The following is a 17,228-nucleotide window of genomic DNA, read 5'->3' as shown; positions in this document are numbered from 1 at the left end:
AACATACAGTATGCTTTATCTATTTCTCAATGTAATACAATGCTGAAATGTGAAATTTTCCTTTCTCTTTTTACAGGACCATGGAAAAGAACAAAAAGAAAGGGAAAATATTTTAAGAGTTGAACCTATTCCTCCAATGAAATATTACAAACTTGTTTTTACATCCTTTTAGATGGTCACACGATCTGTAACCCGCAAACCACACACACACACACACACACACACACATATTGTACTATAGTAGACATTCCATACCAACATTCCAAATGTATGTTTCTCTTGTAGTACATGTCAGACATGGACCTCACACATCACTAACTCACTCTCATACAGTACATACAATACACCCCAATTACTCACTCTCATACAGTACATACAATACACCCCAATTACTCACTCTCATACAGTATATACAACACACCCCAATTACTCACCCTCATACAGTACATACAATACACCCCAATTACTCACTCTCATACAGTACATACAATACACCCCAATTACTCACTCTCATACAGTACATGCAATACACCCCAATTACTCACCCTCATACAGTACATACAATACACCCCAATTACTCACTCTCATACAGTATATACAACACACCCCAATTACTCACTCTCATACAGTATATACAACACACCCCAATTACTCACCCTCATACAGTACATACAATACACCCCAATTACTCACTCTCATACAACACACACACAGCCACATCGCTCTCTTGGAGTCTCTTGCCAAAACCTTAACCTTTTATGTGGGAATGCATGTGAATGTGAAAGTCAATGCCTATTCTTGACATGGAGGAAATGATGTCCCTCTGATCTGAGTCTTACACATGGCAGGCACCATGCATAGTCATCCTTTACACAAGTGTACTACAGACTGTTTTCTAGATGCTGCTCTGGCCACTTAACTCGCCTGTTTCTTCCAGTAGAGGCAGCTCAAGTCTTAGACTATTCGCAAGCACACTCCATTGTGACATGTGTAAACACATGATCATATACAGTCTGAAATTCCCCGAACACCTGGTACATGTGCATGTTAAACACCACACTTGGGAGTGTGTGTCCAGGGGGGGGGGGACAATGTAGGTGGTCATTAAGGGTTTGAGTCAGGTCAGAGAGTATAAGAAAAAAATAAAATAATTGTGTGGAATGATGACAGTGAAAAGCAAAGTCAAGATGAATATGCCAGGTTCAGGAAAAGGGATGACCTATCTCAAGTGTGTGTGTGTGTGTGTGTGTGTGTGTGTGTGTGTGTGTGTGTGTGTGTGTGTGTGTGTGTGTGTGTGTGTGTGTGTGTGTGTGTGTGTGAGTGAACTATGTGTTTGAGGTCCTAGATAATGCCTGATAATGCAATCAGAACCATGCCTCCGATTTTTACTAATAGAACACACATGTAACGTTAACAGGAACATTGTCAGTGTTATAGCAACATTATCTGGATACTGAAGTAGATAATCATTTCCCTATTATATAGACGATATTACACAAATCGCATGGGTGTCTAAAACAATGATAACCGTGACAATGTTTTATGTGAAGTGATGGATTTTGTGGAAGCCCTGAACCTAAAGCCCTATCTATCCCTTATCCTCTCTCCCCGTCTCGTCCTCTCTCTCTCCCCGTCTCGTCCTCTCTCTCTCCCCGTCCCGTCCTCTCTCTCTCCCCGTCTCGTCCTCTCTCTCTCCCTCTCCCCCGTCGTCCTCTCTCTCCCCGTCCCCTCTCTCTCTCCCGTCCCTCTCTCTCTCCCCCGTCACGCCCTCTCTCTCTCCCCCCCCTCTCTCTCTCCCCGTCACGCCCTCTCTCTCCCGTCCCCTCTCTCTCTCCGCGTCACGCCTCTCTCTCTCCCCCGCTCACGCCCTCCTCTCTCTCCCCGTCACGCCTCTCTCTCTCCCCTCGCTCTCCCGCCCTCCTCTCTCTCCCCGTCACGCCCCGTCTCTCTCTCCCCGTCACGTCCTCGCTCTCCCCGTCTCTCCCTCTCCCGTCACGCCCTCTCTCTCTCCCCCGTCACGTCCTCTCGCTCTCCCCGTCACGTCCCTCGCTCGCTCTCCCCCCCGTCACGTCCCTCTCGCTCTCCCGTCCACGTCCTCGCTCTCCCCGTCCTCTCGCTCTCCCCGTCACGCTCCTCTCGCTCTCCCCGTCACGCCCTCCACGTCTCGCTCTCCCCGTCACGCTCTCCCCTCTCGCTCTCCCCGTCCACGCCCTCTCGCTCTCCCCGTCACGCCCTCTCTCGCTCTCCCCTCGCCTCCCCGTCACGCCCTCTCGCTCTCCCTCTCTCCCCGTCACGTCCTCTCGCTCTCCCCGTCACGTCCTCTCGCTCTCCCCGTCACGTCCTCTCTCTCTCCCCGTCACGTCCTCTCGCTCTCCCCGTCACGTCCTCTCGCTCTCCCCGTCACGTCCTCTCGCTCTCCCCGTCACGTCCTCTCGCTCTCCCCGTCACGTCCTCTCGCTCTCCCCGTCACGTCCTCTCGCTCTCCCCGTCACGTCCTCTCGCTCTCCCCGTCACGTCCTCTCGCTCTCCCCGTCACGTCCTCTCGCTCTCCCCGTCACGTCCTCTCGCTCTCCCCGTCACGTCCTCTCCCCCCCGTCCTCTCTCTCTCCCGCGTCCTCTCTCTCTCTCCCCCTCTCTCTCTCTCCCCGTCCGTCCTCTCTCTCTCCCCCGTCTCGTCCTCTCTCTCTCCCCGTCTCGTCCTCTCTCTCTCTCCCCGTCTCGTCCTCTCTCTCTCCCCCCGTCTCGTCCTCTCTCTCTCCCCGTCTCGTCCTCTCTCTCTCTCCCCCGTCTCCTCTCTCTCTCCCCCCGTCTCTCTCCCTCCCCCGTCTCGTCCTCTCTCTCTCTCCCCGTCTCGTCCTCTCTCTCTCCCCGTCCCCTCTCTCTCGTCCCCGTCTCTCTCTCTCCCCGTCTCGTCCTCTCTCTCTCTCCCCGTCTCGTCCTCTCTCTCTCTCCCCGTCACGTCCTCTCTCTCTCTCCCCCTCTCGTCCTCTCTCTCTCTCCCCGTCACGTCCTCTCTCTCTCTCCCCGTCACGTCCTCTCTCTCTCTCCCCGTCACGTCCTCTCTCTCTCTCCCCGTCTCGTCCTCTCTCTCTCTCCCCGTCTCGTCCTCTCTCTCTCTCCCCGTCTCGTCCTCTCTCTCTCTCCCCGTCTCGTCCTCTCTCTCTCTCCCCGTCTCGTCCTCTCTCTCTCTCACCGTCTCGTCCTCTCTCTCTCTCACCGTCTCGTCCTCTCTCTCTCTCCCCGTCTCGTCCTCTGTTCTAAAGACTGTGCTGAAACCTCTATATGCATGGGTTTGTCCCAAACGCATGGTGAGACTAACACTAAGCCACACTGTGTGACACCTCAAAACCCTTACCTCTCTGAGGATCGTCAAGTTTTATTTTAATATATAATGTATGGTTGGAGAAAGATTTCTTAAACCCAGTAGGATCATTACAGTAAGTGGTTCATAAGCCAATATTTTAGCCTAGTCTTGATTTTACAAACCTGTAGAATCTTAACAGATGCATCGAAGCCATGCAAAAGGGACAGACGCAGACAACACACATCTAGTATCTAACCCCTGTACTTCTTCTCTGGTTTACATTCATAATGGAAATGACTCAATTGTTATATAATTCACAACTGAACACAAACTCAAAATCACTGTGAATTAACAGAGGACAACCTTTGACCCAACCTACACTGGTCAGTAAAAGGCTCAGTTGAGCGAAGTTCTGAAACAAACATTTTTTAAATAGTACTTTAACCAATCCCTTATCCTAGAAACCCCTTAAAAGGTAGTCATAACTTTAGGAGGAGTTTTGTTTTTTTGTATTGTTTTTTTTTATATGTACACTGTTTTCAGCTTTATTTGGTTCTTCATTTTATCATCTGTTCTCTATCTAACTGTACATTATTATATTAAAGATGAGACTTATGTTTAAGTCAAATGTTCTCATTTTATTTAAGCAGTGGATTCTCACATACAGTATTCACATAAACAAAAAGGTGTGTACACCCCAACACTCCTTCCCCAATTCCATTTGTCGCAAAATAGTAATTGCTGCATTCTAAGAGATAAACATGTCACTTAGAATGCATTGCTTGCATGTTGATGACGATATAGTCTTGTGAGGCTTGAGTCATGAGGAGGTTATCAAGGATGACTGGAACCCTCAATGCCGCTACTTGTGGCCACAGCTGCTGGCTGCTTGACCCGGTTGAAGGCTTTCTGTACCCACGGCACACTTGACTGGAAGCAAATCACTCTGCCCTCAACAGTTCTGACCCTGTTGTAGAGGGAGAATGGTACAAAGGAGAAACATCAGGTGGGTTCTATTGCTTGTATGATTGTTGCAAGTCAGTGAAAGTCAGCATTTCTTCTGTCTTCCATAACTGAGACAATGCTAGGGCCTCAAACTAAGCAGTTGTCCTTTTGGACTGTGGCATCAGAGGAAGAGGAACAAACACTTACACAAATGCTGGTCGGGGGCATCCACTGTGAGTTCTCTGGATGGAGTCGATCTTCTTGGAGGGCACTCTAATTTTGGAGAAGCTGAAACAGCAGCTGTCAGGTGATGACTCCAGTCCAAGAGCTGTGGGGGAATAAGATGTCAATTAGAACATCCTTCGATTACTATTTCCTAGCATAAGCCATAAGGCAACCGACCCAAGATAAGTATGACAAGCTCTTTACAGGTATATAATCAAATCATGAAAGGAGTCACCTAGCCAAGTTATAAAAGGGCATATAAGCACACATTGGTTACAATCCTCATGAAAACTTAATGAACTTACGGATAGCATAGGACTGGGATACTGTCAGCAGCAATAACCCAAGAGTCAAGCAGGTCGTCTTCATGATGATTTGAGATGTCAAGTCTGGCGTTTGACCTGTCTTTGTTTTGGTTCCTCTGTAGTCTGAGTCCATAAGGGTTGCATCTCCTCATATAAATACTCTCAAGATGTATGATGGAACTTCCAGAGTTATATTAATATTTCCTAGAAGAGAATGACATTACGATGTCCAATTTCCATACACCCCCATAGCCTGCCAACCACTATATCTATCATCTTTATATTCTACTTCCTTGTCACTTCCTTTTTGAGAGTCAGGGGACTGTAAACATGAGGCGATGAAGATAAGATTAAATGCAGTGCCACCACAGTTCTTGCAAATTATCTCTAGCAACCCTTTGTCGCCGGAAAGCGAATGATGAATCATCACAAAAAGTGGATGAAGCCGTAATGGGTCACACTCTATCAGCTATTTGAAGCTATGCAATCATCAACCATCATTCATTTAACAGTCTTCGAAGAAGCTGAACGTTCTGTTGTCCTCTACCATTATTTAGTTGTAATAGGTCAAAAATGACTATACAATTACGATCACCACAAGCCTTATTAACAAACAATATTGAGATGTACAGTGCATTTGGAAAGTATTCAGATCCCTTGACTTCTTCCACATTTTGTTACGTTACAACCTTATTCTAAAATGGATTTAATATTTTTTTTCCATTATCAATCTACACACAATACCACATACTTACAAAGCAAAAGCAATGTTTTAGACATTTTGCAACAAACAAAGTAAATTACTGAAATATCACATTTACATAAGTATTCAGACGCTTTACTCAGTACTTTGTTAAAGCACCTTTGGCAGCGATTACAGCCTCGAGTCTTCGTGGGTATGATACTACAAGGTTGGCATGCCTATATTTGGGGAGTTTCTCACATTCTCTGTAGATCCTCTCAAGCTCTGTCAGGTTGGATGGGGAGTGTCGCTGCACAGCAATTTTCAGCTCTCTCCAGAGATGTTCGATCAGGTTCATGTCCGGGCTCTGGCTCGGCCACTCAAGGACATTCAGATACTTGTCGAAGCCACTCCTGTGTTGTCTTGACTGTGTGCTTAGGGTTGTTGTCCTGTTGGAAGGTGAACCTTTGCCCCAGTCTAAGGTCCTGAGTGCTCAGAAGCAGTTTTTCATCAAGGATCTCTCTGTACTTTGCTCCGTTCATCTTTCAATCCTGACTAGTCTCCCACTTCCTGCTGCTGAAGAACATCCCCACAGCATGATGCTGCCACCACCATGCTTCACTGTAGGGATGGTGCCAGGTTTCCTCCAGAAGTGACGCTTGGAATTCAGGCCAAAGTCTTGGTTTCATCAGACCAGAGAATCTTGTTTCTCATGGTCTGAGAGTCCTTTAGATGCCTTTTGGCAAACTCCAAGTGGGTTGTCATGTGCCTTTTACTGAGGAGTGGCTTCCATCTGGCCACACTACCATTAAGGCCTGATTGGTGGAGTGCTGCAGAGATGGTTGTCCTTCTGAAAGGTTCTCCCATCTCCACAGAGGAACTCTGGAGCTCTGTCAGAGTGACCATCGGGTTCTTGGTCACCTCCCTGACCAAGGCCCTTCTCCCCCAGAAGAGTCTTGGTGGTTCCAAACTTCAACCATTTAAGAATGATGGAGGCCACTGTGTTGTTGGGGACCTTCAATGTTGCAGAAATGTTTTGGAACCCTTCCCCAGATCTGTGCCTCGACACAATCCTGTCTTGGAGCTCTAAGGAGAATTCCTTTGACCTCATGATCTGGTATTTGGTCTGACATACACTGTCAACTGTGGGACCTTATATAGCCAGGTGTGTGCCTTTCCACATCATATCCAATCAATTGAATTTACCACAGAGGGTCTTCAATCAAGTTGTAGAAACATCTAAAGGATGATCAATGTAAACAGGATGCAACTGAGCTCAATTTTGAGAATCAAAGCAAAAGGTCTAAATACTTATGTAGATAAGGTATTTATGTTTTTTATTTGTAATAAAATGCAACAAAAATCTAAACTGTTTTTGCTTTATTATGGGGTATTGTGTGTAGATTGATGAGAAAAATATATATTTAATCTATTTTAGATTAGGGCTGTAACGTAACAAAATGTGGAAAAAGTAATGCACTTTCCGAATGCACTGTATATATGCATGCTAGGTCTACTGTATGACCATTTTCATTTGGTCAAATGATACCAATGACATCAGGAAACCCCCAAGCATTTTCTATTTAAGATTATTTTTTTCAAATGCGTGTGAAAAGGAAGTGTTGGGGAAGCTACTCTGAAAATATAGTTATATACAGTGCATTCGGAAAGTACTCAGACCCCTGACTTTTTCCACATTTTGGTATGTTTCAGCCTTATTCTAACACGTATTAAATCATATTTCTTCTCATCCATATACACACAATAACCCATAATGACAAAGGGAAAACAGGTTTTTAGAAATGTTTGCAAAAAAATAAATAAACAGAAATACCTTATTTACATACGTATTCAGACCTTTTGCTATGAAACTCAAATTTGAGCTCAGGTGCATTCTGTTAACATTGGTCATCCTTTAGATGTTTCTACAACTTGATTGAAGACCCCCTGTGGTAAATTCAATTGATTGGATATGATTTGGAAAGGTACACGCCTGTCTATATAAGGTCCCACAGTTGACAGTGCATGTTAGACCAAAAAACACAACTTAGTAAGGTATGTAGTGTGTAGTTCTAATAGTTAGCTTCTCCGCTACATGGCAAAAAAGTAATTAACTACTGAAAACACCATCCATATTTGAATTTACTTAAACTACCACCAAGCTACTGAAAAATGTTGTTAAATTACTAGTTGAACTACATATAGTTCACTACTCCCCAACACTGTGAAAATGTCAGTGTAGGACGCTGTTGCAGAAGTCTGTGGTGTGGAGCTGTCTGTGACAAGTGGAGATTGTACAGACAACAGATCTTATCAGATATGTTTTACACACATACATACAGTAGCATTTTCATAACAGGCTGACTCCCACACACTTGCAACCCCTCATTTTCAACCCTCACCAATTTCCACAGACAGTTAATCATTGGTATTCTGCAATAACATTTAACATTACATTTAAGTCATTTAGCAGACGCTCTTATCCAGAGCGACTTACAAATTGGATAATGCTAATGAGATTACTTCAGACCTCGTATGTATGTTCAATCAATGTTAAATGAATGTAGAATGTGTTTGGGATTTGTTGTCCCCCACAATTAAATCAGGGAGGGGACTGTGGATCTGCCTCCGTCCATACACGTTCTCATTCTTATTTTAGTCAAATCTGATTTCTCAGCCAGCGCTGGCCCAATTTTGAAGACACTTCTGTGAAATGTGTCTTGCCATAGAGATCCGGCATTTACTAAATTACACTGATTGGCCAGATGGTGGAGGTATAACAAGAGATAGGAAAAATCAACTTTGAATGTCACACCCCTCACCCCGTTTGACCTAAAGTATGAATCAGTCAAGGATATTCGTAGTGTAACACAATTTGGTACATGTTGCAAAATACTGTCAATACTCAACATATGCAAGAACATTCATATCGACCACACGGTGGCGCTTTAATGGGCACATGTTTATATCTTGATTTGTATTTGTGTTTGTGTTTGTTATGGATCCCCATGCAGCAGTGCTGCCAATGCAGCAGCTACTCTTCCTGAGGTCCAGCATTACAATACATTCACAACACACTGTGTGCCCTCAGGCCCCTACTCCACCACTACCACATATATACAATACAAAATCCATGTGTACGTGTGTGTATGCTATCGTGTGTATGCATGTGTCTGTGCCTATGTTTGTATAGCTTCACAGTCCCCGCTGTTCCATAAGGTGTTTTTTAATCTGTTTTTTAAATAAAATTTTACTGCTTGCATGAGTTACTTGATGTGGAAAAGAGTTCCCTGTAGTCATGGCTCTATGTAGTACTGTGTGCCTTCCATAGTCTGTTTTGGACTTGGGGACTATGAAGAGATCTCTTCTGGCATGTCTTGTGGGGTATGCATGGGTGTCTGAGCTGTGCCCCAGTAGTTAAAACAGACAGCTTGGTGCATTCAACATGTCAATACCTCTCATAAATACAAGCAGTGATGAAGTCAATCTCTCCTCCACTTTGAGCCAGGAGAGCTTGACATGCATATTATTAATATTAGCTCTCTGTGTTCATCTAAGGGCCAGCTGTGCTGCCCTGTTCTGAACCAATTACTATTTTCCGAAGTCCTTCTTTGTGGCACCTGACAACACTACTGAACAGTAGTCCAGCTGCAACAAAACTAGAGCCTGTAGGACCAGCCTTGTTGACAATATTGTCAAGAAGGCAGAGCAGTACTGTCATGGACAAACCCCCCATCTTAGCTACTGTTGTATCAATATGTTTTGACCACGACAGTTTACAATCCAGGGTAACTCCAAGCAGTTTGGTCACCTCAACTTGCTCAATTTCCACATTATTTATTACAAGATTTAGTTGAAGTTTAGGGAATGATTTGTCCCAAATACAATACTTTTAGTTTTAGAAATATTTAGGACGAACCTATTCCTTGCCACCCACTCTGAAACTAACTGCAACTCTTTGTTAAGTGTTGCAATCATTTCGGTCGCTGTTGTAGCTGACATGTATAGTGTTGTGTTATCAACATACATAGACACGCTGGCTTTCCTCAAAGCCAGTAGCAATTCATTAGTAAAGATTGAAAAAGAAATGGGCCTAGACAGCTGCCTTGGGGAATTCCTGATTCTACCTGGATTATGTTGGAAAGGCTTCCATTAAAGAACACCCTCTGTGTTCTGTTAGACAGGTAACTCTTTATCCCCAATATAGCAGGCGGTGTAAAGCCATAACACATACATTTTTCCAGCAGCAGACTATGATTGATAATGTCAAAAGCCGCACTGAAGTCTAACAAAACAGCCGGCACAATCTTTTTAACATCAATTTCTCTCAGCCAATTATCAGTCATTTGTGTAAGTGCTGTGCTTGTTGAATGTCCTCTATAAGCATGCTGAAAGTTTGTTGTCAATTTGCTGACTGTAAAATAGCATTGTGTCTGGTCAAACACTATTTTTTCAAAAAGTTTACTAAGGGTCGGTAACAGGCTGATTGGTCGGCTATTTGAGCCTGTAAAGGGGGTTTTACTATTCTTGATTCTTGGGTAGCGAAATTACTTTAGCTTCCCTCCAGGCCTGGGGGCACACATTCTAGTAGGCTTAAATTGAAAATATGGCAAATAGGAGTGGCAATATTGGCTGCTAATATCCTCCATAACTTTCCATCCAAGTTGTCAGACTCCGGTGGCTTGTCATTGTTGATAGACAACAATAATTGTTTTGCTTCTTCCACACTAACTTTACAGAATTTAAAATGACAATGCTTGTCTTTCATAATTTGGTCAGATATACTTGGATGTGTAGTGTCAGCATTTGTTGCTGGCATATCATGCCAAGTTTGCTAATCTTGCCAATGAAAACAAATCATTAAAGTAGTTAGCAATATCAGTTGGTTTTGTGATGAATGAGCCATCTGATTCAATGAATGATGAGCTGAGTTTGACTTTTTTCCCAGAATTTAATTTAAGGTGTTCCAAAGCTTTTCACTATCATTCTTTATTTAATTAATCTTTGTTTCATAGTGTAGTTTCTTCTTCTTTTTATTCAGTTGAGTCACATGATTTCTCAATTTTCAGTAAGTTTGCCAATTGATTGTACAGCCAGAATTATTTGCCATTCATTTTGCCCCATCAATCTCAACCATACAATTGTTTAATTCCTCATCAATCCATTAGGATCTAACCGTTTTCACAGTGATTTTCTTAATGGGTGCATGCTTATTAGCAACTGGAATAAGCAATTTCATAAATGTGTCAAGTAAAGTGTCTGTTTGCTCCTCATTACACACCACAGACCAACATATATTCTTTACATCGATAACATAGGAATCACTACAAAACTTCTTGCATGACCTCTTATACACTATATTAGGCCCAGCCTTTGGAACTTTGGTTTTCCTAGATATGGCTACTATATTGTGATCACTACATCCAATGGATCTGGATACTGCTTTCAAGCTAATTTCTGCAGCATTAGTAAAGATGTGATCAATATATGTTGATTTAATTCCTGTGCTGTTTGTAACTACCCTGGTAGGTTGACTGATAACCTGAACCAGGTTGCAGGCACTGGTTACATTTTGAAGCTTTTTCTTGAGTGGGCAGCTTGATGAAAGCCAGTCAATATTTAAATCACCCAGAAAATATACCTCTCTGTTGATATCACATATATTATCAAGCATTTCACACATGTTATCCAGATACTGACTGTTAGCACTTGGTGGTCTATAGCAGCTTCCCACCAGAATAGGCTTTAGGTGAGGCAGATGAACCTGTAGCCATATTACTTCAATAGTATTTAACATGAGATCCTCTCTAATCTTTATAGGAATATGGTTCTGAATATTAACAGCAACACCTCCACCATTGACATTTCTATATTTTCTGAAAATGTTATTACCTTGTATTGCTACCACTGTATCATTAAAGGTATGATCTAAGTGAGTTTCAGAAATAGTCAGAATGTCATCTGTTACTGGCAAATGATTGATTTCAGGAACCTTGTTTCTTAAGCTACATAAGTTAACGTGGGCTATTTTGAGCACTTTTCTTCTGGGAAGTTTATTTACTTTTTTTGCTTTACTGGGAAGCTTAGCAGCAGTAGACATGCTCATGTTCTTCATGTTGCGCATGGTGAGCTGCACGCCAGTGGACTTCCTCATAGGGCACACCGGCTTGGTGCTAACAGTATAAATCTGGTTCATAGGCACAGGATTACTGCACACAATAGCTGTAGGATCAGCAGAGGCATTCAGGACAGTTAGACGGACATGAATTAGGTTACTTACATTGTGTCTACCAACACCCCTGGTGTAATGTACATTTGCTGAAGCATTATGACAACTCTGCATCACAATGATCGGGATTAGCTGAGCTGGGCTTGGGTCATTGATAAGTCATTGTCTCAATGCAGCCTTATAGTGCTGTGAAAGGATCCAGGATCACATATGATTTGGGTGGATCCCATCCTCCTTATAAAACGTGTTTTGTTTCCAAAAGCTATCGAATTTGTCAACAAAAGTTATACCCATTGAGCTGTAATAATCACATAGCCAGTTGTGAAGCGAAAAAATCCTTCTAAAGTGTTCAAAGAACTCAAGTCCTTTTGTTCACCTGACCTAGAATTCCTTACAATCAAATGCCGACCGCATTATCTACCAAGAGAATTCTCTTCGATTATAATCACAGTCGTGTACATCCCCCCAAGCAGACACCTCGACGGCCCTGAAAGAACTTCATTGGACTCTATGTAAACTGGAAACCACATATCCTGAGGCTGCATTTATTGTAGCTGGGGATTTTAACAAGGCTAAATTTTAAAGCATATCGAATGCGCGACCCGGGCTGGAAAAGTTCTGGATCATTGTTACTCTAACTTCCGCAACGCATACAAAGCCCTCCCTCGCCCTCCTTTCGGCAAATCTGACCACAACTCCATTTTGTTGCTCCCAGCCTATAGACAGAAACTAAAACAGGAAACGCCAGTGCACAGGTCTGTTCAACCTTGGTTCGACCAATCTGATTCCACGCTTCAAGATTGCTTCGATCACGTGGACTGGGATATTTTCTGGATAGCGTCGAACAACAACATTGATGTATATGCTGTTTCGTTGAGCGAGTTTATTAGCAAGTGCATCGGTGATGTTGTACCCACGGCGACAATTAAAACCTTCCCCAACCAGAAACCGTGGATTGATGGCAGCATTCGCGCAAAACTGAAAGCGTGAATCACTGCTTTTAATCAGGGCAAGGCGACCGGAAACATGACCGAATACAAACAATGTAGCTATTCCCTCCGCAGGGCAATCAAACAAGCTAAGCGTCAGTATGGAGACAAAGTAGAGTCGCAATTCAACGGCTCAGACACAAGAGGTATGTGGCAGGGTCTACAGTCAATCACGGATTACAAAATGAAAACCAGCCCCGTCACGGACCAGGATGTCTTGCTCCCAGGCAGACTAAATCACTTTTTTGCCTGCAACCATGGCCTGCAACCAAAACATGCGGCCTCTGCTTCACTGCAGCCAAGGTGAGTAAAACATTTAAACGTGTTAACCCTCGCAAGGCTGCAGGCCCAGACGGCATCCCCAGCCGCGCCCTCAGAGCATACGCAGACCAGCTGGCTGGTGTGTTTACGGACATATTCAATCAATCTCTATCCCAGTCTGCTGTTCCCACATGCTTCAAGAGGGCCAGCATTAAAAAAAAAAAAAATTATTTCACCTTTATTTAACCAGGTAGGCTAGTTGAGAACAAGTTCTCATTTGCAACTGCGACCTGGCCAAGATAAAGCATAGCAGTGTGAACAGACAACACAGAGTTACACATGGAGTAAACAATTAGCAAGTCAATAACACAGTAGAAAAAATGGGCAGTCTCTATACAATGTGTGCAAAAGGCATGAGGATGTAGGCGAATAATACAATTTTGCAGATTAACACTGGAGTGATAAATGATCAGATGGTCATGTACAGGTAGAGATATTGGTGTGCAAAAGAGCAGAAAAGTAAATAAATAAAAACAGTATAAAAACAGTATGGGAATGAGGTAGGTGAAAATGGGTGGGCTATTTACCTATAGACTATGTACAGCTGCAGCGATCGGTTAGCTGCTCGGATAGCTGATGTTTGAAGTTGGTGAGGGAGATAAAAGTCTCCAACTTCAGCGATTTTTGCAATTCGTTCCAGTCACAGGCAGCAGAGTACTGGAACGAAAGGCGGCCAAATGAGGTGTTGGCTTTAGGGATGATCAGTGAGATACACCTGCTGGAGCGCGTGCTACGGATGGGTGTTGCCATCGTGACCAGTGAACTGAGATAAGGCGGAGCTTTACCTAGCATGGACTTGTAGATGACCTGGAGCCAGTGGGTCTGGCGACGAATATGTAGTGAGGGCCAGCCGACTAGAGCATACAAGTCGCAGTGGTGGGTGGTATAAGGTGCTTTAGTGACAAAACGGATGGCACTGTGATAGACTGCATCCAGTTTGCTGAGTAGAGTGTTGGAAGCCATTTTGTAGATGACATCGCCGAAGTCGAGGATCGGTAGGATAGTCAGTTTTACTAGGGTAAGCTTGGCAGCGTGAGTGAAGGAGGCTTTGTTTCGGAATAGAAAGCCGACATTGTTCCTGTTCCCAAGAAAGCTAAGGTAACTGAGCTAAACGACTACCGCCCCGTAGCACTTCCGTCATCATGAAGTGCTTTGAGAGACTAGTCAAGGACCATATCACCTCCACCCTACCTGACACCCTAAACCCACTCCAATTTGCTTACCGCCCAAATAGGTCCACAGACGATGCAATCTCAACCACACTGCACACTGCCCTAACCCATCTGGACAAGAGGAATACCTATGTGAGAATGCTGTTCATCGACTACAGCTCGCCATTTAACACCATAGTACCCTCCAAGCTCGTCATCAAGCTCGAGACCCTGGGTCTCGACCCCGCCCTGTGCAACTGGGTACTGGACTTCCTGACGGGCCGCCCCCCAGGTGGTGAGGGTAGGCAACAACATCTCCACCCCACTGATCCTCAACACTGGGGCCCCACAAGGGTGCGTTCTGAGCCCTCTCCTGTACTCCCTGTTCACCCATGACTGCGTGGCCATGCACGCCTCCAACTCAATCATCAACTTTGCGGACGACACAACAGTGGTAGGCTTGATTACCAACAACGACGAGACGGCCTACAGGGAGGAGGTGAGGGCCCTCGGAGTGTGGTGTCAGGAAAATAACCTCACACTCAACGTCAACAAAACTAAGGAGATGATTGTGGACTTCAGGAAACAGCAGAGGGAACACCCCCCTATCCACATCGATGGAACAGTAGTGGAGAGGGTAGCAAGTTTTAAGTTCCTCGGCATACACATCACAGACAAACTGAATTGGTCCACCCACACAGACAGCATCGTGAAGAAGGCGCAGCAGCGCCTCTTCAACCTCAGGAGGCTGAAGAAATTTGGCTTGTCACCAAAAGCACTCACAAACTTCTACAGATGCACAATCGAGAGCATCCTGGCGGGCTGTTTTTTATTTTTTTACCTTTATTTAACCAGGCAAGTCAGTTAAGAACAAATTCTTATTTTCAATGACGGCCTGGGAACAGTGGGTTAACTGCCTGTTCAGGGGCAGAACGACAGATTTGTACCTTGTCAGCTCGGGGTTTGACCTCGCAACCTTCCGGTTACTAGTCCAACGCTCTAACCACTAGGCTACCCTGCCACCCCTGTATCACCGCCTGGTACGGCAACTGCTCCGCCCACAACCGTAAGGCTCTCCAGAGGGTGGTGAGGTCTGCACAACGCATCACCGGGGGCAAACTACCTGCCCTCCAGGACACCTACACCACCCGATGTTACAGGAAGGCCATAAAGATCATCAAGGACAACAACCACCCGAGCCACTGCCTGTTCACCCCGCTATCCTCCAGAAGGCGAGGTCAGTACAGGTGCATCAAAGCTGGGACCGAGAGACTGAAAAACAGCTTCTATCTCAAGGCCATCAGACTGTTAAACAGCCACCACTAACATTGAGTGGCTGCTGCCAACACACTGACTCAACTCCAGCCACTTTAATAATGGGAATTGATGGGAAATGATGTAAAATATATCACTAGCCACTTTAAACAATGCTACCTAATATAATGTTTACATACCCTACATTATTCATGTCATATGTATACGTATATACTGTACTCTATATCATCTACTGCATCTTTATGTAATACATGTATCACTAGCCACTTTAACTATGCCACTTTGTTTACATACTCATCTCATATGTATATACTGTACTCGATACCATCTACTGCATCTTGCCTATGCCGCTCTGTACCATCACTCATTCATATATCTTTATGTACAGTGCCTTGCGAAAGTATTCGGCCCCCTTGAACTTTGCGACCTTTTGCCACATTTCAGGCTTCAAACATAAAGATATAAAACTGTATTTTTTTGTGAAGAATCAACAACAAGTGGGACACAATCATGAAGTGGAACGACATTATTGGATATTTCAAACTTTTTAACAAATCAAAAACTGAAAAATTGGGCGTGCAAAATGATTCAGCTCCCTTAAGTTAATACTTTGTAGCGCCACCTTTTGCTGCGATTACAGCTGTAAGTCGCTTGGGGTATGTCTCTATCAGTTTTGCACATCAAGAGACTGAATTTTTTCCCATTCCTCCTTGCAAAACAGCTCGAGCTCAGTGAGGTTGGATGGAGAGCATTTGTGAACAGCAGTTTTCAGTTCTTTCCACAGATTCTCGATTGGATTCAGGTCTGGACTTTGACTTGGCCATTCTAACACCTGGATATGTTTATTTTTGAACCATTCCATTGTAGATTTTGCTTTATGTTTTGGATCATTGTCTTGTTGGAAGACAAATCTCCGTCCCAGCCTCAGGTCTTTTGCAGACTCCATCAGGTTTTCTTCCAGAATGGTCCTGTATTTGGCTCCATCCATCTTCCCATCAATTTTAACCATCTTCCCTGTCCCTGCTGAAGAAAAGCAGGCCCAAACCATGATGCTGCCACCACCATGTTTGACAGTGGGGATGGTGTGTTCAGGGTGATGAGCTGTGTTGCTTTTACGCCAAACATAACGTTTTGCATTGTTGCCAAAAAGTTCAATTTTGGTTTCATCTGACCAGAGCACATGTTTGGTGTGTCTCCCAGTTGGCTTGTGGCAAACTTTAAATGACACTTTTTATGGATATCTTTAAGAAATGGCTTTCTTCTTGCCACTCTTCCATAAAGGCCAGATTTGTGCAATATACGACTGATTGTTGTCCTATGGACATAGTGTCCCACCTCAGCTGTAGATCTCTGCAGTTCATCCAGAGTGATCATGGGCCTCTTGGCTGCATCTCTGATCAGTCTTCTCCTTGTATGAGCTGAAAGTTTAGAGGGATGGCCAGGTCTTGGTAGATTTGCAGTGGTCTGATACTCCTTCCATTTCAATATTATCGCTTGGGATGTTTAAAGCTTGGGAAATCTTTTTGTATCCAAATCCGGCATTAAACTTCTTCAAAACAGTATCTCGGACCTGCCTGGTGTGTTCCTTGTTCTTCATGATGCTCTCTGCGCTTTTAACGGACCTCTGAGACTATCACAGTGCAGGTGCATTTATACGGAGACTTGATTACACACAGGTGGATTGTATTTATCATCATTAGTCATTTAGGTCAACATTGGATCATTCAGAGATCCTCACTGAACTTCTGGAGAGAGTTTGCTGCACTGAAAGTAAAGGGGCTGAATAATTTTGCACGCCCAAT

The 17,228-nt window shown here is 44.1% G+C and overlaps 2 protein-coding genes across 3 annotated transcripts in view; one reads left to right on the top strand and one right to left on the bottom strand.

Moving 5' to 3' along the window:
- The window catches only part of LOC118401345 (septin-7-like), a 35,348-nt gene extending 33,999 nt beyond the window's left edge, over positions 1-1,349 (top strand). For both annotated transcript variants that reach the window (XM_035798771.2, XM_035798770.2), the window contains exon 13: positions 77-1,349. In XM_035798771.2, the coding sequence (XP_035654664.1) occupies positions 77-116 (40 nt within the window). In that variant the 3' untranslated portion in view covers positions 117-1,349. The remainder of the gene's footprint in view (positions 1-76) is intronic.
- Positions 1,350-3,927: 2,578 nt separating this feature from the next.
- On the bottom strand, positions 3,928-6,150 carry LOC118401344 (C-C motif chemokine 4-like). The gene is made up of 3 exons (XM_035798769.2): positions 4,780-6,150; positions 4,457-4,577; positions 3,928-4,271 (listed from the first exon to the last, which is right to left on the bottom strand). The coding sequence occupies exons 1-3, from the start codon at positions 4,910-4,912 to the stop codon at positions 4,139-4,141; spliced, it is 387 nt and encodes a 128-aa protein (XP_035654662.1). The 5' UTR covers positions 4,913-6,150; the 3' UTR covers positions 3,928-4,138.
- Between the last annotated feature and the right edge of the window lie 11,078 nt (positions 6,151-17,228).

This window comes from Oncorhynchus keta, chromosome 22 (assembly GCF_023373465.1).
Source record: "Oncorhynchus keta strain PuntledgeMale-10-30-2019 chromosome 22, Oket_V2, whole genome shotgun sequence".
Lineage (NCBI taxonomy): Eukaryota > Metazoa > Chordata > Actinopteri > Salmoniformes > Salmonidae > Oncorhynchus > Oncorhynchus keta.
This window is presented reverse-complemented; position numbering and strand designations above follow the sequence as displayed.

Bases quoted from the DNA above. Each gene is read 5' to 3' on its own strand.
- LOC118401344 (XM_035798769.2), bottom strand. From the start codon at position 4,912: ATGGACTCAGACTACAGAGGAACCAAAACAAAGACAGGTCAAACGCCA. The intron at 4,578-4,779 runs GTAAGTTCATTA...ATTCCCCCACAG, and splicing joins ATCCCAGTCCTATGCTATCC to CTCTTGGACTGGAGTCATCA. The intron at 4,272-4,456 runs GTAAGTGTTTGT...CCTCTACAACAG, and splicing joins TGCCCCCGACCAGCATTTGT to GGTCAGAACTGTTGAGGGCA.